Source organism: Ascidia mentula, chromosome 4 (assembly GCF_947561715.1).
Source record: "Ascidia mentula chromosome 4, kaAscMent1.1, whole genome shotgun sequence".
Lineage (NCBI taxonomy): Eukaryota > Metazoa > Chordata > Ascidiacea > Phlebobranchia > Ascidiidae > Ascidia > Ascidia mentula.
Genome location: NC_138569.1, coordinates 19630157 through 19656412, shown reverse-complemented (window position 1 = coordinate 19656412; position 26256 = coordinate 19630157). Strand labels below are relative to the sequence as shown.

General features: G+C 38.8%; 1 protein-coding gene across 3 annotated transcripts; it reads right to left on the bottom strand.

The window, feature by feature from the left end:
* Positions 1-15908: 15908 nt before the first annotated feature.
* LOC145897576 (uncharacterized) lies at positions 15909-26256 on the bottom strand. 3 transcript variants are annotated; one of them, XM_082985925.1, is made up of 22 exons: positions 26040-26256; positions 25710-25895; positions 25230-25397; positions 24968-25153; positions 24712-24897; positions 24273-24458; positions 23771-23956; positions 23152-23320; positions 22822-22937; positions 22672-22761; positions 22486-22616; positions 21724-21879; positions 21242-21442; positions 20705-20911; positions 20385-20504; positions 19926-20063; positions 19438-19547; positions 19142-19349; positions 18937-19081; positions 18439-18599; positions 17980-18150; positions 15909-17741 (listed from the first exon to the last, which is right to left on the bottom strand). In XM_082985925.1, the coding sequence occupies exons 1-22, from the start codon at positions 26161-26163 to the stop codon at positions 17541-17543; spliced, it is 3546 nt and encodes a 1181-aa protein (XP_082842051.1). In that variant the 5' UTR covers positions 26164-26256; the 3' UTR covers positions 15909-17540. The 3 variants fall into 3 exon arrangements, with proteins under 3 accessions (XP_082842051.1, XP_082842052.1, XP_082842053.1); XM_082985926.1 differs by having other exon boundaries at positions 23810-23956; XM_082985927.1 differs by lacking the exon at positions 15909-17741 and adding an exon at positions 18813-18862 and having other exon boundaries at positions 18011-18150.

The window sequence follows — 26256 nt, the reverse complement described above, 5'->3', positions numbered from 1 at the left end:
CGCGTGACGTTGAAAGAACCCACTAACGTCGTCCTCTACACTCAAGGTTGAAATCATATAATTTGTTTGTCTGAAAAATAGCCGAATGTTCCTGAATTACTTACCTGAAATAGTTACTAGAAATGGTTAAAACCGATGAATGCGCGCTTCTACAAACGTCCCAAAATCAGTCCTGTTCAAATATATTTTATTTTTATTCAATATTAATTTCTCCTCTCGAAACCTTTCAATGTTGTTTTGTTTTTGTTTTGGCCGCGATAGTCACTTGGCCTTGGAGGCGGAGTGGTTTTGTTTGAACAAACGGATCAGTTGGTGAGGTCTCCTAGTTTCTCCTCTGTATTCAGTTTAGACTCTCCGATTGCAAAAATACTTGTGTGTCACTGACTATTCAAAATTATTTGTATATTTACAAAAAAAGTACATGGTTGTTTGCTCATGTTACTTATCTGTACCTACATTGGTAAACATAGCAGGTGTCACATACTGAGCTCAAATATCATTTTTACCCATTAAACTTTTGAATGTTGCCTTGCAGTTGTTTTGGCCGCGTTGAATTATTTGGCTTGGGAGGCGGAGTGGGTTTGTTTGAACAAAGAGATCGTTCGGTGACGGGGGCTGCTAGTTTCTCCTCTATATTCAGTTTACATTGTCCGATTGTAGATCTGTAAAAAGTTTTGTGTCACTGAGAATACTATTTCCTTGTCTTTTGTTCCAACTTATATTTGAAATACAATTCCATTTTGTCAATATTATAACGAAAACTATTTGTTGTTTATGCATTTTTCAAATCTACAACCACAGTGGTCAACACACTAAGCTTAAATATCAATTTCCCCCACAAAACCTTTGAATGTTGCCTTGCACTTGCTTTGGTGCCAATGTATTGCTAGGTTTGGGTGGCAGAGTTGGTTTGTTTGCAGAAGTAACCCCTGCTGTTGGTACTTTCTGTTCCTGCTCAGAAACCAGTTTAGATCGTCTTATTGCAGATCTAAAAAAGAGCCTTGTGTAACACTGAGCGTTTTAAACATACGTTATATTACAAGAAATAGTACCAAGACTGCGAAGCTCAAAATAACTGCTATACCTCATTTGGCAAGGTATGATAAGATCTGTTTCTTGATGCTCAGTCGCGTGACGTTGAAAGAACCCACTAACGTCGTCCTCTACACACAAGGTTGAAATCATATGATTTGTTTGTCTGAAAAATAGCCCAATGTTCCTGAATTACCGAAATAGTTGTTAGAAATGGTTTAAAACAGATGAATGCGCGCTTCTACAAACGTCCCAAAATCAGTCCTGTCTAAATATCGTTACATGCTTTCAACATCAATTAAAACAATAAATATTATTTTTGATACGTTACTAATTGGTATCACTTTGGTCAATACATTATGCTCCGTAAAGTATATTGAAATATCACTGCTCCACAATAAAACTTAAAGTATTTATTTACTTGTAGTTTTGTGTTGCATTGTCATTTATCGTTGTCGGGGCGGGTTTGTCTGCAGGAAAAGTTCCTACGTTTGGCGGTTTCACTTCAGATTGTCCTATCACAGATCTATAAAAAACTCAACATATGCTGTTACCCAAACCTAACAAGGCCCGGGTAAGAATAGGGCTCACTGCCAATATTTCTGAAAACATAAGTAAGTAAATTCTTCTTAGCCCATCTAAAAATATATAGGACACAAAGCGACACAAAGAACATTTTCTGAATAATCGGTCACGTGCCATTGAAACCTGCCATAAGCATGGTGTTTGATGTTCATGGTTGAAAAGAGGTGGTTCGTTTCCCGGAAAAATAGTTAGTCACTGTTTTTGAATTCTTTTTTCGATATGTTTACTGTGTATTATTGATAACAAATGGTGCTACAGATAACGTATGCGATAAATTTTACGAACATTTTAATAAAAAAACATAGTATTACCTTGAATTTTCCCTTAAACCCTTCATGGTGTGTTGGTATGTATCACCTTTGCGCACCTTGATTGATAAACCCTGGTTTTTGGTTGTAAACTTTCTGCTTTGCTCATACGAGCACCCGAAATGATTTAAATACACATCTATTTGTTGTAAGTGTCCACTGGTTTGCAGCACGCGGAACACGTACAACCTCCTGTTGTCCAAAGAGTAATAGAAACCATCCTTCAGCACAACCTTGATCTTGGGAAATTTTTCTACCTTCCATATTCCTTTTTGTATTTTCCAAATTGTGGCGTTTACTCCGACTTCGTTGTTAAATCGATTTTTTATATTCTTTTGCGAAAACCGTATGTCACACGGCGAGAGTTGTATTAATTCCATTTTGCTACGACTGCAATACAATAAAAAATGCACTTTAGACAAGAAAAACCTCAAACTACTTAAATGCACTACTTGTTCGTTATTTACTTGAAACACCACCCTACGCCACAACGAGAAAACTGTTCTCTGTGTGTTAGCAAACAAAAAGTTTGCCAAGAAGCCACCTTCATCCGAAAGCAAACAGTACGTAGGATACATTTACACAAAACCGTTTTCTCGCCCACAGTTTACAAAGCCTCGATAAATTGGCTGAAAGTAAACGTCTCGTGACGACTGGTTTAGGAAACATTAATTACACAAGTGTATCTTCAGTTTGATACCTTTCAGCGTAATCTTGACTGTAGTCACAGTCTCCTGTGTTCTTCTCAAACGCAGAAAAAGATACTTGGCAAAGCACGCACCATTTTTCTGCATATTTTCGCGTTTTCGTAACACATATCAAATAGCCGAGTCCGAAGAAACTGCAAAACTAAGTGAAACGAACTTGTACAAATATATCTAAACTTCATCACAACACCGTCTGCGGCTGAACAAATGTAAAACGGAAGAGTTTAATTGCATGCCCTAAAACATGTTACTCAAAAATGTGATCTTGTCGTTATATATTAGAGCACAAAAAGACATAAAAAAATGAATTGTTAATGTTGGCTTGAATTCCTGTTAAACATCCATTGCAAAAATAAGCAGGTGTAGCGTAAAGTTAGGCTGATACAGCCGAAGTCAGTTTAAAGCACGTTTTATTATCTGGTGGAGGAGCACCGGAACTATGATGATGATTCGTTGGAGTATGATGATGATTTTTTGGAATTTCTTCGGAGGTGACATGCATAGTCATCACAACTGGTTGGTTTTCAACAGCACAGAATCCCTGAGAAGGAAATGGGATAACTTTTGTGTCTCTGAATCTGGAAAAGAACGCATTACAATAATGGGCCTAATTATTTTGAAGTTAACAAAAAAATACCCAATTGCCTTCTTTTGTAAGCATGCTTGTTTTTGATGTGCTTGATGGCATAGCCTGTAAGAAAATAAAAACTTTAATCGATTTTTTTCAGCAAAGTAATTCTCGCATTTTGCCGTAACCAGTCGGTTAATGGCATGGTTTTATGGGTTATTGACATAAATTAATATTAAGTGAGTGCTTTCCCAGTGATCCTGGATTACAAGGTTTGCGCAAAGAAGTTTAAATCTGAAAATGCTGGCATATACCAATACTTAAATTACAAAAATGTGTTTATTTACATCAGTGTTTCTCAAACTTTTTCCAATCACGTACCGCTCATTTGTTTTTTAATACACTGCGTACCACCGTATTACTATACCATAACTGTTATGACATACCACCAATGAATAACAATTTAGCCAATATCACCAGTTGCTTGGTTTTCTTTATTGTGCACTTTATTGTGCAACGTGAAATTGTTGCACAGTTGAATACACGATGTCAGAATTACTTCAACAGTGCAACAATTTCACGTTGATACTATTGCGTCACAAATGCACAATAAAGAAAACCGACATGATGTATTTGCAGCGGTTTTAGCTTCTGCAAAGTGCGGCAAATTGTATGGAGTAGACTAAATCGCGTACCACTTGAAAAGCTCTCGCGTACCACTAGTGGTACGCGTACCACAGTTTGAGAACCACTGATCTACATCATGACGTCACCCCGTACACGAATCTCCACTCCTTGATTTGTGGTCGTAAATTTTCTGTGGCCGTTCCAATAACTGGACCGATTGAGATAGACTTTTATTTTTCGCAAGTATCCTCTTCTTTGCAGCACACGAAACACATACAGCCTCCTGTTGTCCATGATGTAGTAAAAACCATCTTTGCGTACCACCATAATTTTGGGGAAATCGTCCACCTTGTATATCCGCCATCGCATTTTTAAAATTGTGTCATTTACACTGTTTCGATTTTGAAAACATCTTCTAATACTGTCTTGCGAAAACCGTATGTCGCACGGTGCAAGTTCTACCAGCTCCATGATGCTAGAACTGGAAACCTTGAGCAAAATACTTATTCACCTATTGACCAGAATACTAATAAACTACTGCATGCATCGTTAGTTCGTTTGCAACTTATCTTGAAAATCACACACGGCCACTAGGACAAAACTAAAATATGTACAGGCTCATTTGCGAGAATAGGTTCCACAGCCTGATGTTCATTGTCATGCTGGTAAACCCAGGTTGGTAGTATTGTAAGGTCGAAATGGTTTTCAATATGAGGTTGAGACACAATGTTTGAAAGTAAGTATTTTGACAGTACGTTTCAATAGTTGCAGAAGCAAGTGGGCGTATCAACCAATTCCAAAGTTTGACTTTTCAGAAATGTTTTTGCGTCACGTGCATAAACTGCTTTTTGAAATGAAGCATTTAAATAGTCGTGATTATTGGGTTCAGGGTTGATGAGGCACCCGTTTCACCCGAAAGCAAAAAAAAACTAGGAGGTTGCGTGTACACAGAACCTTTTCTAACTTGAAGTTCTCAAAGCCTCGATTCGACCGTATCTCCACTTTGACATTTCTTCACTTGGCCTTGTAAATAACTCGAAGTGTTTCTGAAATATTTAACAGTGTCTCGATGGCCTGAGCGGTTATTGAGTCTCTTTGATGGTTAAACCTGCTTCTGCCCCGTTCTATAAAGCACCCAGAACCAAGATCTCTTCCCGAAAAATTGTATTCATTTCTGTTATCTTCTTCATTACGACGGTACATTACAACTTTCAATACAACGTTGATAGGATGCCAGCAAATAGAATCGAATAGAATCAAAGAGAATGAATTTACAGGTACACACTGGGCTTTAAAGCTCTCCATACTGAGAGCTGATTGGTCAATAATGTCACGTGATATCATGAGGCGCTTGAAGTAATATATTACAAGAACATATGATGTGACAGAAGCATAGGAGAACATTTTATGTGGTAAACAGGATGTTGAATGAATCACTTTACTCGAGAATATTCGATGGCTAAATCATTTGGGTCACATTATGGGATTATGCAGTACACGTGCAAAGCTGCGCGCAAAGCATTACGCAATTCAAGCACTGGTTCTGTGACGTATGTTACAGCCTCCACACTTCAAGATAAAACAATCTAGATATCAAATCTCATATAATTTTATTGAAAACAAACTGACCAGAAATGGAAACGCTTGATAGTACCTCGCTTTTGCATGGCATTTCTCAAAATATTTCGTCAAAATTTTAAACAAAACCACAATAAGTTTTGTAAAATTGTCGTCTATACAAATATACAAGATAACTTTAAAAAACTGTGCTGTATAGTGCATAAAGTACAATTTCTTTCAAAATAAAATACATAGAAATGGCCTGTGTCGAAAAAGGTCAAAATGTTTCTTTCTTTGCTGTAATTTTTGTAATGCTGTATCGAAACGTGTTGGTTAACATTAATCCCATTCGTACTCATCTGGCTCTAGGTAATTGTCAAGTTCCGGGTAGTCGCCAGGGTCAGGGTATTCGTGGCGTTCCGGGAAGTCGTCAGGATCAGGGAAATCGTCACTCAGCAGGTAGACGTCAGTTTCTTGTTCTGGGGAATCTTCGCGTTCCGGGTAGTCGTCAGGATCAGGGTAATCGTCACGTTCCGGGTAGTCGTCAGGGTCTCGTTCTGGGGAATCTTCGCGTTCCGGGTAGTCGTCAGGATCAGGATAATCTTCACATTCCGGGTGGTCGTCAGGATCAGGGAAATTGTCACGTTCCGGGTAGTCATCAGGATCAGGGTAATCGTCACATTCCGGGTAGTCGTCAGGATCAGGGAAATCGTCACGTTCCGGGTAGTCATCAGGATCAGGGAAATTGTCAACTTCCGGGTAGTTGTCAGGGTCTTCTTCTGGGAAATCTTCGCGTTCCAGGTAGTCGTGAGGATCAGGGAAATCGTCACGTTCCGGGTAGTCGTCAGGATCAGGGTAATCTTCACATTTCGGGTAGTCGTCAGGATCAAGGAAATTGTCACGTTCCGGGTAGTCGTCAGGATAGTCATCAGGGTCTCGTTCTGGGGAATCTTCGCGTTCCGGGTAGTCGTCAGGATCAAGGAAATTGTCACGTTCAGGGTAGGCGTCAGGATCAGGGAAATCGTCACGTTCAGGGTAGTCGTCAGGATCAGGGAAATCGTCATGTTCCGGGTAGTTGTCAGGGTCTTCTTCTGGGGAATCTTCGCGTTCCGGGTAGTCGTCAGGATCACGGAAATTGTCACGTTCAGGGTAGTCGTCACGATCAGGGAAATCGTCACGTTCCGGGTAGTCGTCAGGATCACGGAGATCGTCATGTTCCGGGTAGTTGTCAGGGTCTTCTTCTGGGGAATCTTTGCGTTCCGGGTAGTCGTCAGGATCAGGGAAATCGTCACGTTCCGGGTAGTCGTCAGTATCAGGGAAATCGTCATGTTCCGGGTAGTCTTTAGGGTCTTGTTCTGGGGAATCTTCGCATTCCGGGTAGTCGTCAGGATCAAGGAAATTGTCACGTTCAGGGTAGTCGTCAGGATCAGGGAAATCGTCACGTTCCGGGTAGTCATCAGGATCAGGGAAATCGTCATGTTCCGGGTAGTCTTTAGGGTCTTGTTCTGGGGAATCTTCGCGTTCCGGGTAGTCGTCAGGATCAAGGAAATTGTCACGTTCAGGGTAGTCATCAGGATCAGGACAATCGTCACCTTCCGCGTAGTCGTCAGGATCAGGAAAATCGTCACCTTCCGGGTAGTCGTCAGGATGAGGGAAATCGTCACGTTCCGGGTAGTCATCAGGATCAGGACAATCGTCACCTTCCGGGTAGTTATCAGGATCAGGAAAATCGTCACCTTCCGTGTAGTCATCAGGATCAGGGAAATCGTCACGTTCCGGGTAGTCTTTAAGGTCTTGTTCTGGGGAATCTTCGCGTTCCGGGTAGTCATCAGGATCAGCAAAATCGTCACCTTCCGGGTAGTCGTCAGGGTCTTCTTCTGGGGAATCTTCGCGTTCCGGGTAGTCGTCAGGATCAAGGAAATTGTCACGTTCAGGGTAGTCGTCAGGATCAGGGAAATCGTCATGTTCCGGGTAGTTGTCAGGGTCTTCTTCTGGGGAATCTTCGCGTTCCGGGTAGTCGTCAGGATCACGGAAATTGTCACGTTCAGGGTAGTCGTCACGATCAGGGAAATCGTCACGTTCCGGGTAGTCGTCAGGATCAGAAAAATCGTCACCTTCCGGATAGTCGTCAGGATCAGGGTAATCGTCATGGTTAAGGTACTCATCAAGATCTAAGTACTCATCTGGATCACGGTAGTCGCCTGGGTCAGAGTAACAGTCGTGATGTAAATCCCAGTAGTGATGTATGTTGCAATCTTGTTGGTAGACAAAAGACTGCTTCCATGAACTTGTTGAGAAATGTGAAAATGACTGCTCTGTGCCAATTCGTCCTGATGTTTTTTTGTTGTTTTCGGAGTACCTAAGTATATGATGAACATTTTATGTTAATTGCATTGGCCGGTGAAGGCGATTTTAAATAACATGTAGGACATTTCGGACATTCAACAGGAAACACAATGTTAAAAACTCATATTTTTTTTACTTGTGTTCGGGATTAGAATGATCACTTGACTTAGGTATGGGTGATGATTGTGCCACAGGAATAGCTTCAGGAACATGCAGTGACGGCAAATATTTTCTAGAAATAAAAAGAAAACTTGTTTTGTCATGGTTTACTTTCGTAGATACACATATTTTCTTTCAAGGGAATACAAAGTATTAGACTAAATATTTTTTCAATCAGTACAAAACATGTTTGGATTCAATACGCTGGCCTAACTCAGTGCTTGGCGGCCGTTTATTGTTGAATGTGGTTTTTATCCATTAGTTTTTTAAGGTTGGCACGTTGAAACGTATTGTTTTATTCATCGACTGTTACATCTCCACGTTCATTGCAGGTTATTCATAGTAACAAAACAATGACCACTATGCGTAACACATCTTTTCGAATGTCTTTGTTGCTTCGTAGCGATAGTTCACTTGTTTGCAGCGTGCAAGTAGGGTAAAATTGTTTGTGTCAGTTGAATTGTTTATTTACTCCTTAAAGGAGATAATTTTGGCTTAAATAGTAAATCCATTTGTTTGCTGCAAATTAAGCTGTCATAACGAAACGTGGCCTGTTTGAAAACAGTTAGTAAGTGCTTGCTAGCGTTTATTGTCGGCTGTGTTGTTGATCGCGGATTTTTTATAGAAAACCATCGTTGCAGTGAATTTAATACAGGGAATAGGAAACGGCGTGTTTCAAAAAAGCAGGCTACCCTTTATGAGACTTAGCCCTCGCAGGCTGGGTGTTCAGTGTCTACATCGACGTTTCGCCTGCTATTCAACTATGCTTTATTAAAGTAACGGTAACGGTCCATCGGTGAATCAAATATACGTTTAATATTGCTGGCTAGAAAAATCGAATAATTGAATACAATAGGCAGAAACAACAACACAACTACTCTTATTAGTTAGCTTTACCTTGCAGAATTGATTGCTAACAGACTTGTGCTGAAACGTCTGCACTCACGAGACCTGTCAACGATGGATAAAGTAGAGAGCATATCCACTGTTTCCCTACAAACAAGTTAAAAAAGTTAGAACTATTCATACATTGTTAATCACCCAAAACACTTACTAACATCTAAATGGAGTATTAATTGGTACTTTGACACAATAATAGTAGCAAATAAAAACAGTTTTCTGTACATTTACTTGGATTACCTTGAAATATTTGAAGTGTGTGGGTGAGTACAATCATTACGAACATCAATTGAATGTCCCTGGTTTGTTGTTGTGAATTTATTTCTTAAATAACTCGAAGGTTTCAAGCACACTTCTATTGTTTTTAAATGCCCTCTTGCATGCAGCACGCGAAACACATACAGTCTCCTGTTGTCCAAGGTGTAATACAAACCATCCTTTTGTACAACATTGATTTTGGGAAAATCTTCCACCTTGTATACTCCCCTTTCTATTTTCAAAATTGTGTCATTAACTTTGTCCCCCTGTACAAATCGTTGGTTGTTTCGAAATCTATGCAGAATACTGTTTTGCGAAAAACGTATTTCATTTGGCGAAAGCTCTAATAGCCCCATGACAGGCTGCTTAACCGCTACAAAGTGAAAAACTAAGTAGACTACTGTCATTCCAGAACTCAAAAACAAAAGTTTTATAAAAACGTTTCGCGTGATCAAACAGCATTTCAAACATTCCTTCATTCATGCCCCCTTTTTCCCAATCTTTCTGTTTGTTAAGTAAACTGGGCTCAGTGTAACTGATGGGAATAGGTACAAAAAAAACAGTTTCACAGATTTTTGCTACATGACCTGTAAAGAGACCTAAACAAAGTATTAGAGGACAAAATATGTTACTATTTTGCAATGATATGTCCCCAAACAATTTCTGAAAAACGTTTGTTACCACAAAGTGTTTATTGAACACTATGAGTTAGTGTATATTAGTTCAAATTATTCTTAAAAGTTAATTTTCCTCAAACAAGTAGTATTACAAAACTTTCAAAAATGTTTAACTATCTTTCCAAATAATCATTTGAATTGCAGTTTAATCATGCGTGACGTTTGTACCAAACTTTGTTCTTCGATTCTGTCTGCATGGCAGAAGACTCAAAAGAGGAACATTGGATTCCTCTCTGGGTATTTCCCTTCGAGTATGTTCGAATCACATTTTTTTCGCTTTTATGTCGTGGCAACCAACTAGTTATGTAAATTGAACCCTATGCTTAATTCGTTCACCAGCAATCCGCGCCTGTTGCGTCAAACCTATTGGATGATAAATATTTACCCGACGACCAAATTGTTTGCTTAACAAGCAAAGCAGGTACGAAGCCTATCGAGCAATACAAGCAGAGCTGTTAAAACAAGCAGAGCAAAAACTGAGGCAAACTTATCTTTTCCTAAATGCCTCAATTTCAAGTTTAAGTGTTAACAAAGGTAACCACGCCATAAGGTGATAAGACACTTCATCATTTCAGTAAAACAACAACACACACTTACATGAAATTAAACCAAAGCAAGAGCGTAAAGTGGCTAATTGGATAATGTAGTTATAAACTTATGTTGTTGTAACATAAGCTAATTGGATAACGTGGTTTAGCGCCGCTAACTCTACTCAATTCCACAGCTAATCGCTAATGAATGGTATTATTAGCTGAAAAATCTTATATAATGCATGTTTTAACACCCCATGTCGGGCTTCTAAAGTTTTTGTGGGATTCACAATTCGCTTTGGAGTCAGTTACCCAAACACATGTAGTTCTGTTGAAACAAATTTATACCAAATTGTGGGCAAATGAAACAGTTAAAATGTATCTGCGCATTGGAATACCATGTGACACGTCACGATCGACACGCGAAAGGTTTATTTCGAACCTTCTCCGATTTACCACAGCAAACAACATTTTTTCTTATTTTGTTAATTTTGCAAAAAAAAGTTACGCTGATGCATAACATAATACCACAAATAAAATGCCTGAGTTATCGAGTAAGACAGACTGTTATTAGTGTCGCAAGATAGTCAACTTCTAAACGTCGGTAATTTTTTTCTTTGTTGCTTTACAAACAAAATTAATGCTTAGGATAGTTGCATTTATTTACAAACGCTTTGGAATATACATCGGATTAAATATGAATTGTCACCCGCATAGACACAACGTCAACAGAGTAATATTCCTGATCAAACCAATCATCATCTCCTGAATAATCTTCCTCCTCAGAAACATCATCACCATATTCCGTAGACTCGTCGCCCGAAGATTCATCATCGTCATCCATTGTATGTCGATATGTCATACTGGCACCACGAATTCGTACGGATTCTCCATCGTTTGTGGTAGAAAACTTCCTTTCGAAAAATTCATTGCAATCCAATTCACGCACTGTTATTGATTGAAGAAACCCTCGGACTTCCAGCACGCGAAGTACGTACAGAGTTCTGTTGTTGACTGTGTACAACTCCCCATCAACCTCAACCACTTCCATCATCGGCAAATCATCAACATCTGTTATTCCTCTCATAATTTCGTTGATAGTTTGGTTAACATAATTTCCACAGCGAAACATATTTCGGATGGTATCTTGGGAAAATCTAATTTCACAAGGCGTGACATCCAACAGTGTCATGATTAGGTTACTCAGAAATATATTTTAAACCACGCACAGTTAGCTTTGCACCTATAATTACGAACAGATCATGTTGGTTAAAACCTTTCTACCCAATATCCACAGGGTCGACGTTGTTTCAGTAGAAGATTTCTAATGGAATCTAATGGAAAACAGCTCTAAAACGACTTGCCATGTCCTGTGTGCTACAGCTTAACAGCGCCCAACGTCACCTTGTCCAAACTGCTATCACTAATGCAATACAGCGAGACGTATATTGCAGTGAACGATCAATCAAACTCGGTTCAGCTCTTACAGCCGATGGTTAAATCCAACCAGGTAATTACCCGCGTTCAGAGTACCGAAAAGATGAACCGTTTTCCGATTGAGTTATTGCGTCACATTTGTTTGATATCAAACATCACAAGTGAAAATACTTGCGTTAACAAACATATGTCGCTTCGACGTTGACGAAATACCTGTTTCTAATAAAACTAAAATTGCATGTCCATGTACACAAAACTGTGTTCTCGTAGCCAAACTGTGTTACGTTAAAGTACGTACTATTTGTAGTACGTTAAAGTAAACCGGGGTGTCCAAAATCAGACTGTAACCTCAATGATTCATCTTCAATGAATAATCGGAAGTCAGCGGAGCGTGGGAACAGAGTTAAATTGCTATCGTTTGTACAACCAGACCAGAGCCAACGCAAAAAAACGATGAACTGAAAATTTCACACAACGCAACGGTCGAACGGCGCCAATGAGGATAGTATGTTTTTTACTAATTTATGCATATTCCTCCACGCCAAGTGCTAGTCGGGCACAATATAGGCGTTCGACGAAAAACGGATAAACAAGACACAATAAGAGACACTAAACCGACGCACGAACTAAACGTTGTAATTTAACTTTTGTGTCATGTCACGAAAAAAGTTTTACCAAACTATAAAACTATACATGAATCTGTGAAGAAATATAGGTATTTCAGTTCCTTGTGGTGTCGTGAGTCAATTTTTTTTGCTTCAGTCATTGTAATTCAACAAGTTAATGTTCACTACACGCTCTTACATCTTACGAACAACCGATAATTTCAGCATTTCGAGTCAAGTGTGTAACGATTGGGCTATCTGGCTCATAGTAAGCCAGGTTTCAAATATACAAGTACAACAAATGTGTTTGGCAGCTGTTCATTAAATTTAAGTGCCTAAATGTACGTTTGTAATGTCAGTTTAATATCAATCTCATTTTGTGATGGCATTAGCCGAACTGAGGTAAAATGCTGCTTGTACATATACAAAAACAGCAACATACATCTGGCCATTGAGTTTCCAAGTGCTTGAATATCATTGCTAACCAAATAGGAGGTCGACTGAGATTGGTACAGACGGTTTAACCCCAATCATTGTTTATTAACCAAACTTACAGAAAAATTCCTGAAGTTGGCAAAACATGACGAGAGTCATTGTATCAACAATTTTAAACAACGAGTCCATGATCGAATCGATTGGAGAATTAGCGTTACATAGAATGGATAAAATCACAATCAGAGTAGATCAGAAAGGCGAACTCATGTCAGTATAAACAGTCAGTCGCAGGAAAAAGGCAGTGGGCTCACAAACACAATGTGGAAAAACACTAAAAAGCTTATTACGTAAGATGCTTCTGCCAGAACCTCCCGGAGTTATGGGAATAATTTCTTATCAAAGCAGCTTCCAGCTGCGGCGGCTTTCCACATTCCGCTTTGTTGAATTGCGGGCACATTTTCACTCCCTCTAAACTCATACGTCAAGCGGTCACATCACACAAACCAAATATAAAACTGCGCTTGGACGCCTCAGAAGTGTATTCAACTTGGTTTTGTTGAAAAAGAAAATTTTAAATTCAAATAAGCTATCATTAAAGTATACAAGTGTTAAAATTTCAACGAAGCAAAGGCTCACAGTTTTTATACACAGCCATCAATCGTTTGGATCTTCTTTTCGTTGTGCATCAAAGCCATAAACGTGTTTAACAAAACAACATGCTTGCAACTGCGGTGATTCATGGTTGATAAATTTTAGAGTATTTACTGAAAACGGCATTTATTCAAAAGTATGACAGGAAAAGCGTAAACTGACAAAACGACTGCTGGCTCGCAAGCCCGGGGTCTATATGTTTGACGGCAATACTTTATTGCGGAATTGAACAACATTGTAAACTAAACCGCGTGTTGTAATGAACACCATATCAATGTTAAGTGGCTCAGTAACTTTTACAAATTTAGCTGGAAAAAACGAAACGACCTCGTGCAAGAAGGAGGTTATAATGCGACAATATGGATTAAAATATTGTCTCGTGGGCGACGATGTTCAGTGGTTTTTTTTTACTTTGATTGATGGTCTGGATAAATGGCAAAAAAAGATCTGCAAAACCAGCAAATCACGTAATTTAAAATATAAAAATGACGGTGCTGGAAACAGGTCTGCAATGAACGGAAATAATTTGGGGCAACCGTGCGTGAAAAGCCGTGGGAACAGCGGTGGACTCAGCTTGTATAAGTTATCTGTTTGACTTGTTTTCTAGTTTAAATTCTTAAATGCGAATTTAGCAATCACTGTTTCGATCCATGAGATGTCCTCAAGAGTGCCAATAGTCACACCAAGCTGCACTGACAAGACTCCACAAATTCATATTATTGGCTCAATGCAGTCATAAGACATACAGAAAAGCGTCGACGTATTCGCTTCGTTGCAACGTTACCATATAAATATTTGCGAAAACAGTTTTGGAAAGATTATCATAATATAGTGTTTACTCAAAGGAATTTTAAATCCTGAAATCTGGTCCGGTTAAAGATACACAGCGCACTGCGTGGTGGTATTCGTACCAGAAGATGCAGTCTTATATTCTGAGGAATTCGAGAAGATCGAAGTAGTCCTCTGGGTCTGAGTAGTCATTTGGGTCCAAAGGGTTAATAAGTTTATCATCGTATCCAAAGTAATCCCCGGGGTCAGAAAATTCATCAGAATGAGAGTCGTCAAAGTGTGAAAACCAGGAGTAATCTTCTTGTGATCGCAACGGACCGGAACGAGCAGTTCGTACCAATGGTCTTTTATGTCCTCCCGCAGGGTGTTCAATGTTTCTATAGAAGGTGGAAAATTATTGCTGTTAAATATTAAAACCTAAATTAAAAATAACTTTTGGGCCGTAAAATTTACCCCTGCTCGATTATGGAACAAATATTTTTATCAGCATCAAGACACATTTCTTAGCATGAATAAAAAACAGTTATTGGCAAAAAAACATTTTTGGCATACAAAAAAACTTTGGTGAAAAACACATGGACTTTGGACAACCAAGTGCATAATCGCTTATCGTTAAATATTCGTGTACTTGAATTTTAATTACGTACCTTGGGGGTTCGATTGCTGAAGTGTGTGGGTAAGTCACATCATTACGAACGTAAATTGAAAAGCCCCGGTTTTTTGTTGTGAACTCGTCGATGTGCCAATTTCCATGGGGATTGAAGTACACTTTTATTTTCCTCAAATACCCTCTTCTTTGCAGCACGCGATACACATACAACCTCCGGTTTCCCAAAGCGTAGTACAAACCATTTTTGTGTACAACCTCTATTTTGGGAAAATCTGCCACACGGTAAATTCCGTTTTCGATTTCCCAAACAGTGTCGTTAACTCCGTCTCCATTTCGAAAACGACAGCTAATACTATCATGGGTAAACCGAATCCTGCAAGGCGCAAGCTGCAACAACTCCATGCCTGGCTGCTGTTATGCCCGCGCTTAGTCACTGCCTCTTGTGCTGTTCAAGCAACACAGCGTGACGTTGGCCTGTGAGGCGGCCAGGAAATAACACATAAGTCATTCGACCAAAAGCAGGTCCCAATAAACACGCCAAGCTTTCGTGCGATCTAGGAAAATGCATGCGAATGGAATTAACCCGTGTCGTGTTCCCATGTAAGTGATCAAGGAGTTGGCTACAAATGCTTCAATGAATTTATAGAAAGTTTTTCAATTCCCTAGATAGGTTGATAGTCCGCCGTTCCTGCAGATGTATTTTCCGTCATATACCATGTTAGTCACTTGTTTACCGTACGATTGACCGACACAATTTATACCACATCAATGTCAGTTACTTTACAAGGGCAATTCCTTGGCCGAAAACAATGGGGTTTGCGTTTCGTTACGGTCGATTGCCTTGCCTTTGTACAGTAAGGGTTTTTACATCATGTCTGCATGCGGAACATAATGTTTTTGTGTAAATTTCTCATTCATGGACGCCCTTTAACCATACAGCTCCAGCTTGGCAATCAGTACCCGGGAAGTTTATGCACACTGATGGAGGACAATACAGACATACAAATAGAAGCAAAGCAGATCATGAATCGAAACACAACAAACAACTGGAACACGTACATTTTTATTTCGCCAATATTGACCTGACAGGACGTGGTAAGACATAAAATACTCTTGTGTGAAAGTCTCCGAATTTTAAGCACCAGCAGCTTCAACTCAACAACACGGAATAAAAATGAGTTGAAGAAAACCCTCATAACACGATATGGTTGCACGTCTCGTTCTATGTAGTCATTACGCAAATTTCGTAAGAAGTCTACGAACTAACAGAAATATCTCGATCTATTACAAATCATGTAAAAAGCACAAGACATCAACAAGTCGCAACATCGTCAATAAATCGATCAGTATTTACGTGAGGTATCGCGAATCGTCGACAAACCAGTTCGGCTTTCCCACCTACTACACTCTTTATGGTCAATACTGACCAAGTATCTACGGTAAATACACAAGAAACAGGACATGACGTGGGGGCAATAGTTGGTGGAATTGTTGACTTTCTTCTTCTGTCATTAGTGGTATTGGTGTTGTTTCTGTGTCAAAAACGGGGTTGGAGAATTTGGAAAAAGGGCAGCAGTGTTACAACACAAACTTTGACCGTATCTGCAAGTGTGTTGGATCATGTGTATTACAAGTACGTGTACTTAGGTTTACTACTTTAGTTTTTTTGGGAATGCTTGCAAGAATGTTATTTATTTAAAGAGTGTTAAATATTTATTAAACACAACAACATGCTTGTTGGTCTGTTATTTTTGGTCCAAAACGTGGCACATCGTTCCACAAAAATCAAAAAAGACCTTTAAACAGAACAATCCATACGACACTTATTATGGAGAAGAGCTTATATTTCTATCAATGTGAATATAACGTTTGCATGCTGAAACAGTTTTGTTTGAAAAAGCTTCAAAATTCAAAAGCAAACAACCACTTAGAACGCAAAAATTAGGTCTTAAAATTCTCTCTCCCTTGTCTACAAACCATTGTGCATAAAAAACACAATTGGGAATAAACTTATTTGTTGTCCTCAGTATTCAAGCACTGGACGATACGAACAATCCACATCAGTTGAGCGAATCTACTATGCAGCAAACAACACCACAGTCATTACTGGCTCTGATTACGTCTGCGCAAATGACGTCATACTTTCAAGTGTTGAAAAAGGGGATTTACCGGAAACTTTACGATCAGACCCAGTTCCACGTGGAGTTGACGTTTGCGCATGGGTAAACAAAAACAAGACTGTCATTAACAGAGATGTTTAAGCGACAGTTCAGAAAAACAAATAACCAACATTTTAAAATTAAGCGCAAGATAAACGAGAAGTTACTGATTGATCATATTGTACAAGGACAAGCGGTTGTAAATTGCAGGAAAATGTTTATTCTATTGGATTTTATAATAAAGTCATGCCGCATTATTCAGTGCTTTCAACAGGTGATTGAGGAAAATGGTTGAAATAATCACAAAGTCAGGCAGAACATGTAGGGCCCGCTTACGCAGTAGCAATCTATTGGAAAACATTTGAATATATGTACAGAGCCAGCAACCCAGCATGATATTTGCAGCTGGTTCTGAAAAGTTTAAAATGCCACAAATATTCAACCACATGGTCACAACGCATATAACCGTATATACAGGCGATCATATACAAACATTGGTATATTTTGTTTACGGATAGTGAATTCAAACACGATCAACAACCGATTGTTAATCATCAGGCAGGTGTGTCGAAAATGAAATATGAGCCATTATTCAAATTATTCCTGGGTCTGTGTACCAGAGACACCAGGCCTCCCAGTGGAAGTAGTTGGACCCGAAGGTGAATAACTACTCGTGTTCGCTCCAGTGGTACCTTGAACTCTCCGCCAGCAACCACCGAGTCTTTTTCTAATCGGAAGCCACCAGAACAAGAACATGTCCTTCCGTTTAACACACGTGATGTAGAAAAGAAAGACCCCCTGCACAAGTGCGGTAAAAACGCTTTATGCTTGTTTGGGTCTGGTTATTTTAATTGTACTTAAACACCAACAACGGATTTACTCATAATTCTAAAGAACAAACATTCTGGCTCGTGCAGAAAACATGAAAAAAAGGAAACGATGAAACATTGACAAACATTATTCGACAAATAATTGTAGTCCAGGAGACAGCGTCATAGGTTGGTTGAAAGCTGTGGGGACAGAGACTGTATTTTACCTGAAAAGCGTTGAATAAAGAAAATAGGTAGTTCATCACGTGATTGTAGGTCGGGTCGGTTGAAATCAACATAAGGAATCCAAAAATCCACGTAAGACCGAGGGAAAAGGAAAGGGAACAAGCCATGATAACTTGTTGCCTTTTGCCCCGCTTTGCTGCAGTTGACTGAATCTACAACCACGAAGAAAAACATAGTCATTGACTAACATAGGACTTCTTAAGCCATGCGTTTCGATCCCATTCGGGTTCGTCAAATGTGATTTCGGATCGCGGAACAAACTGACTTTTTTAGGGGGCAAATCTGTACCCTACGTCGCGTTTTAGTTGTTTGCTAAGGTTCGCACGGAAATTATTTTCTTTAGAGCGGGATCACATAGAAATATATCTCTTAAAACGTTTATTGCAAAATAATATTTTTGAGAAGCCTTTTAATTTTAACTCTAAACAATGAAGGTCTACCTGCTTGCGTTTGAAGACAGTTTTTAAAACAAGAACCAGAATAACCATGTTGTTGATGTACACCATGCCCACCACAAGCAAAAAACCCATGTACAACGAGAAGCGATGCAACCAACACATATTTTCCGCACGGTAAGTTGATAAGACAAACCTGGGGTCATCTGCAACAGTAGAAATTTACTGAGTACAATTTTGTGATTGAATTGCTCGGTGGTCAAAATGTAGTATCTAAAACAGGGACTCCAGCCACAGGGCCATATACCGGTAAAAGGCCATGGGCATTTCTACTCATTCGTTAATAATGAACAAAATATAGGCCATATTTGAAGATACTGCGCTTGATACCAACAGGAATTAAAACAGGTTGCTGTCACCAATAACTGTCCAATGGTAATCTCTTTGGGCTGGCTCTTACTGATGTTGCCTATTGGGAGTGTATATATTTTTTTATTTTGTTGTGCATACCTGAAGTAGGCAAAATAAAAAAAAGGGTGTTACCTTTTTGACAGACGTCTTCATTGGTCAACTGTTTATCGAAATGTTCCAGAGACAATCCAAGATTAAAACCAACCACCAAAACAGGCAAACCGTATGCAAAAAAGCAAGCTTTAATCATGTAGTTGGTGCTGGCTACATTGAATACCTAACGAATAAAAATAAGTGTCCGTCATTGGTGCCATAATTTAAACTGAATATTCAATACTTTAACTAGTGCAGTGTAGAGTTTGTTGCTGTAAACAGCCATCCATAGCCAACTTGTTAGAAACATGTACTGCATTACAGCTGCGACGGCCGTACAAGCTTGTGGGTTCTCCACCCTTGCAACCCCAAACAGGAAAACCAGATACGCAATCAATAGATTGACGCAAATATGCAGCTGAATCTGGTTTGGAACTTTCTTTAACTGATCCCTAAAAAAAACCTTAAAGTCAGGGCTATGTTCAAGACAGAACTGCAGGGTTCGTAGGCAGCACGTGTTTCTACGTTTTGATGAATTACTTGTTTAGAACGTGCAGAAGTAAAGTTGCGACAAATCCCAACAGCGAGAGTCCGCATCCAACGTCACTGACAGTCGAGAGAACAACATCTTCCGGTACTTCACTCGTCGACTGCAAAATGTAAAGTAAAGAACAGCCAAGTCTTATATGAGACGTTATTCAACCATTCTCGTGTTTTTTCTCGCAGTAAATAAACTTACGTAAATAATATTTATCAGCCATACAGGCTTTGCAGGCATTGCAGCCCAGTTGGATCAGCCACTTTTCCCGACAAGTTAAGTCTGCGAAACCTGTAAACCTAATGATCTCGATACAAAAGCTGTGGTCGCCAAGTAAAGAGGGGCGATCGTGCCAATTATGCAATTGCATGAAACATTACTGCGATTTAATATCTATTATCAGAGTTTGGGTTGTTCTTTCCATTCTGTCATCATATCCGTATTCATTAAATTGTTATTTGTATAACAATCCACATTTTAAATCACTCACCACGAGCAGGGCAAAGTTGGTCAGGTGATCACATTTGCAAACTGGGGGGTGCGCAGTGTTGTCAAGGCAACAACCATCCGTTTTCCAGTCGGATGATTCGAAATCCCAATAAGCGCATTGCTGTCGAATTCTCTTCAACTAGAATTTAGTTGAATGTTTAAGGATCATTTAAATGTTAACACAATAATATCACCCACGTATTTTCCTAATTCGGTTCGCAATAATAATAATTTAACTTTGTTAATGTTTTAAGCTACTGCCGAAAGATTGTCGTGGGATGTTATATTTGTATGGTGGTATATATGAGTTTGTGCACTGCACCATGCACCGAAAAAATACTTTTCTGGCCATTCATTAATGTTGTTTTTCAAAACGTTTCTTTTTTCATGAAATTGATTAAAAAAAATCCTTTTTTTTGGTCAAATCATTTCCAGCATTCTTTCACATGTTAGGTTTTACCGTAAGTTTTTTAAATGGGACTTTCTCCCAGTGTTTCGTCTTTTCGTTTCTGTGTTTGAGCGTTACTGGTGGATGCAGATCCGTCAACGATCTAGCGTCACCGATTTCAACCGTTGCGACCTGCAAGAGTAACAACAATTAACATTTCAGGAGATTCAAAATCTTGCCAAGATATTGCTTGCTGGTCAAGATAACTTAATTTGATCAAAAAACGACGAAAGGAAAAATGGTATATTCGTCTTATCCTCTGTTTTGTTTGTACCAAGGTAAAGAAACATGGGTTTTCGAAACCGTGCAGCCAAATACCATCGCCCACTTACAAAATCCACTTTGTGGTTTGACAGAAATAGCGACGCGCCACGGTGTAGGAAGAAAACTGTCTTTAATGTTGATCCGTTCACCTTGCTCTGTGCGTGAGATAACACCGAACCTGGCACAGAAATGTTGACCGGAACCACGCTCTGCACATTGACTTCAGGCGCAAACCAGGTGTCAGCGTGATTTTCTGCCTTTTCTCTTTCAGTTACCTTAAACATCACAATGTACAACATCAGTGGCAAAATGCTGATCGGTTGCACTGCTAGCTCCTTGTAGTCTTGCAGAAACGAAACAGAACAAAAAGTGCTATTTTGAGGGGTTTTATGTAATGACCTTTCTTGGCCACACTTTATATGACTTACTCGAACTGCAATGCCCTGACGGGCGAGAAAAGTCAACACTCGCGGCACCCGCCGTTGATGGGATAAGATGCATTATAAAACCCTTCGTTTTTAGGCTATATATTTATCTCAGGGTCGTAAATTATTTCTAGGCTGACATAAATTGGTATTGAGATATTATCGTGCAAGTCATGATACCTTGATAGAAATGGATTCAGTTTCCATTTCCAATACACTATCTGTGTCATTTTCAAACTGCACTTGTTTTGCAAAGAAACTCAGCATGTTCAGAATATTTTCTCTATTTGAAGTTTGACTTTCCGTCTTCGTTTTGGTTGCCAGGGATCGAGACACAGCAGAGACAACAGTGGCAACGTTGATAAGAACTTCTTCAGTAACCTGCAACATATGTAGATGTGTACGTGATAATTTGTTCTTGAATTAATAATTTAAATAAACAGATTTTAACAACATACACGTGACAACTAATTCGTAAACTTTAGGCCCGAAAGGAACCATTAAAAGACTCTTTTTTTGGTGAATATTGAAAAAAAAACATGTGAAGTCCCATTTTGTGTTTTTGTATACAGTTTTTTTTGCATAGTAGAGCATATAAAACGTTGCAAAAGTTTCATGCGACAAATGGTCAGAAAACTAGAAAATAAAACTCAAAATATAACCTGAGCTTTCCCCTCTTCGACTGCCTTTGTAATTGAATCAACAACTTTAAGTGATTCAAGGGCCTCGGTCTCGTTTATGTGCGCTTGGGATGTTATGATCTGAAGAGATCTTGCAGCTTTTTCCACATCCTCTTGCGTCACATTTACAGAATTTACCTAAAGTGGTCAATTGTAGTTTCACAACTCGCATTGGTCAAAATATATTTGTTGATTCTCAACGTCGTGTTTGCAAATTTTTGGACTGGTTATAAAAACTATATGGCTATACATAACTTGTGTTTCCGGGATCGTAGAACAATCAAATCGTTCTGCTTGAATGAGGTTATTAAACATGAAACTAAATGGATAATTATTCATTAAACAGTAGAGTGAAGTGGTTCTTTACAAATAAAACAACAGCTTGGTATTTCCATATCAGCATCATACAAATATAAATTGGTAATAGTTGATCTCGCTGACAACTGTTACATGTTTTCTGTTGACTCTGCTTATTAGCGCCTCTAGTGATTACGTTGCCTTTTGCTCCGAATTGCTTGTGGATGACAGAGGGTTTCCAATTTGCATGACACGAGCCAAAGGACATGTTTTGACACAGACACTGGTTTACTTTTGTTCTACGTATGGCTTATATTTAAAGGTTATTGCATTTTTGGTTCGAAGGAAGTCCCAAACGAGCGTTAGGAAATAAATGTTGCAGCAGGGAAAAAGGGCGAAGGATTTTGGACCTCATGTTCCCTGTGATATAATAATCGTCAAACAAACCTCTATATCAGACACTTGCACATCGCAACTGATTGAAGTAAGGCTTGTGTTGTCGAACATCGCATAATGGATATCGCTCCCAAACTTGCGTTCACTCCGCAAAATGCATCTTAACGAAGCTTGGGAATATCCTAAAACACAAGGGTAATCAGAAAAATGTTTACCAATGGGTCAAAAGCTTGATACCTTGTGGGCAATTCTCGGCGGAGTAGCTTAACCAGTGTATAGGTACTTCCGGGAATGAGAACCCTCCAAAGTTCTGACGCCTGCAGAAAGCTAAAGAACGGGCAATAATAGATAACCCATTACTATCGCCCAAACAGTCGAGCAGCTTACCGGTTCTAGGGGAACCCAAAAGTATAACTCCCTCCGCTTGGTCAGATTCAAGAAAGTCTTGCCAGGTTGTAACAAATACGCTTGGGGGCTGATAACCAAAGAAGCGAACCCAGTAGCTGATTAAAAGAGTTAAAGTAAAGGTAAAAAATCAATGAAACGTATATTGTACTACTTTTTTTTAGTTTCCGTAAGATCAGTTGATTGGTTACACAATTAGATTACTACTATTCTCCAAACATAAAAACATGCATTGTGTTTAAAAACAGACTGTCGTAATTCACATTTATTGGGTAGCTTCAAGGACACCAGTCGTTGGGATTTTTCCCTTACCGTACAGTTGAATCGCCGTAAATATTTTTCAACGAAACGGTTTGGACGTCAAGACTTCCTGATTTGAACCCCCGGTTTAGATCTTCCGATAGTTTTTTGTACAGCAGATGTGACTTTATGGGTGGACTCGGACTCGCAAAATGTTGCGTGAATTCGTGGATGTGGAAACCTGTTGAAGTGTGATTAAGTTTGACGTCAAATGATGCGAGGAGGGTGTGCTGTGCATCAGTTACCTTGAAAAAATCTATTAACAACTTGTTCACCTTGTTTGCGTGAAGTACGCCAACTACATATCATGCAATGATGCCAAATTGTCAATATGATTCATAAGGCTCAGGAAATAGTCAACTTCGGGCAGGCCAATATACGTTTTCGTTTCATTATAAGAAGAAATATTAATTGCGTCATACTATATAAAGAAATTATGTAATGGCGCTTTTTTAAACTTCATTGACAGCTTCATGTTATATAAGAGAAAACCTAAGTCATTTGTCTTTGTGTTGTTTCTGATATATACATTTCGCCTACAATTGGGCATCGTCAGTATCACTAAAAACACGACGCGGTTTGAAACAAAATAAGCTTCATGTCAACAGATTTTCAAAACACAAAAGGTTACCAATTTTTTCGCACGTCGTATGTGCAGTCCAATACCCACTTTCTTGACATGTGATAATACCAGACCACATTAACGTGTAGCCGTCAGCGCAAGCGTACGTAACCACGTTGTTCCACAATGCAGTGTACGGACCAGTGTTCGGCGTGTATCCTTTCATATTGTTTATGACAGGGGGCGATGCACACTCTGATATAATTAAAGCAAATTATTAATACGGACTTAAACTGGAGTCTGACTTAAAACTGTAATTTATAACACGTAAATGTTGTTTTAAAAATAAGTTTGTCTGGAGTTTGACACCCCTCAATAAACGCAATAAATTTATTGCAAATAAAAGAGATTGGCACATATATAGTTAAAAATAAACCTGTGTTTAGCACTTTAAGCAAAGTCCCACCATACTAGCTGCTTTTACAAAACGAGATATGTTTAAAACTTTTTTCAGAATTTGTTTGTTCGGTGAAAAACATTTTCTAAGTAACAGTATTTTTTTTCAAAGTACCAATAACGTTGCATTCGGGTGCTGTAGTCCAGCTTCCATTTACACTGCAAGTTATAGCACCTGATCCAACCATCTTATATCCAGGCTTGCAAGAGTATGATACTGAACTGCTTGATAGAAAACTGTAGGGTGCGGAACTTGAAGACAAGATGTTGGAGTTGGTCACATTGGGAGGGTTTTCACAGACTAAACATAACAACGGCCAATGAAAAAATTTTAATGTTTCAAAAAAATAGAACAGTCTCACAACAAAATTCATAACCACATGGTTTAACTATTACTTTAACACTTTTTATTCATTTGTATCATATTCACTAGGAAGACATAATTATTTTAGGATTTAGGAAATCTGTGGGATGTATCCCTGAAAAGATACATTGTAGTGTAAGCAACCTGCCTATTTCTCACTATGGACCAATTTTTTCAAAAGTAAACTTACAAATTGGTGCACATATTGGTGCTGAAGTCCAAGTTCCGTTTGCCTGACAGTTTATGTTACTGGGGCCAAACATTTTGTACCCAATAGCACAACTGTAAATGACAAAATTGTTAAGCACTGCTGTATATGGACCAACCAATGGAGCAAAACTTCCTACATTTTTGATGGAGGGAGGGTTGTCACAAACTACAACAAAACATGATATTGTAAAATATTTATACGAAACTTATCACTATATTTTCCTTATTTTTTTTACCAACAACTTCACATGTGGGTGGCAAGGTCCAAATGCCACTGAACTGACAGACTACTGTATTCGGCCCATGGAGTTGGTAACCAGTGGCACATGCGTATGTAACATTATTGTTGGAAATAGGAGTGTAAGTTCCATCAGCTGGCAAAAACCCTTGCATGTTGCGAACACTTGGAGGCACATCACACACTGCATAAAAAGTTTGAAGTTTAGTTTAATTGTAAATAATTTACTTTGAAGGAAAAAATGCCAAGCAGTATAATACCAATTTTTTCACAGAAAGGAGGGGTACCCCAAACTCCATTATGTTGGCATGTGATGTTACTTGATCCTGACATCTTGTACCCAATTAAACAACTGTACTTTGCTATAGAATTAGAAACTGCTGGTGCAAAGCTTTCCATGTTGTCTATTTCAGGAGGAGGGCCACAAGCTAGAAATGAAAACATGATAAATGTAAAAATGTAATCTAGGTAAATTCTCCAAAGTCCAAACAAGTAATAAAACATTATTGAACATAAAGATTAGAAGGAAAAAGCACATATTATACATAAACAAAAAACTTGTTTGCATTATCTTACAATCCGCTTGCAAAAAAACTGCATATAAATCACTAAATAAAATTTGCAAAATCCTGTAAATAAAATGTAATGCTTTTAAGCAGGACACATTTGTCTTTTACACAAGTCAACAGATTGAACCTTAAAAATGCATGTTTCTATAAATGTTATTCTCTAAAACTTACTTATTTTAGCACAGGTAGGAGCAGTTGACCAGGTTCCATTGTTTTGGCACACGATTGAATCATCTCCATTTATTTTATAACCATTATCACAAGTGTATGTCACAATGTTATTTAGAACTGCAGTGTATGGTCCAGATGTGGGTGCGAACATTTTCATGTTTGCTAAGGTTGGTGGATTTCCACAAACTGAGCAGAGAAGTCATATTGTATACCACTTTATAGTAAAACATACTATTTTTACATTACTAGCACCATATTTATCCTTTAGATCCTAAAGTAACCTCAACGACCATCAATAGAAATTTGCCAATTATGTAAATTAACTCTTACCGACTAGTCGGCAGTTTGGTGTGTTTATCCAAGTTTCATTGATACAAACTATAGTAAAAAATCCTGTCATTACATAGCCTTCGGGACATGAAGCATCGTTCTGTAGCGTATCAGATCTTGGCATGGAGGCATCAAAAACAAGCCCATTGCAAGCTGTAACAACATTTAGAATTTTCGCACTTTTACTTTAAGATTAGGTAAACTGCACTGTTCGAAA

What these genes read in the sequence shown, in the direction of transcription:
- LOC145897576 (XM_082985925.1), bottom strand. Translation starts at nt 26,163, where the DNA reads ATGCCAAGATCTGATACGCTACAGAACGATGCTTCATGTCCCGAAGGC. An exon ending in ACCAAACTGCCGACTAGTCG is followed by an intron (nt 25,896 to 26,039) that starts GTAAGAGTTAAT and finishes TTCTCTGCTCAG; the next exon opens with TTTGTGGAAATCCACCAACC. An exon ending in CGCCGAGAATTGCCCACAAG is followed by an intron (nt 22,617 to 22,671) that starts GTATCAAGCTTT and finishes CTTGTGTTTTAG; the next exon opens with GATATTCCCAAGCTTCGTTA.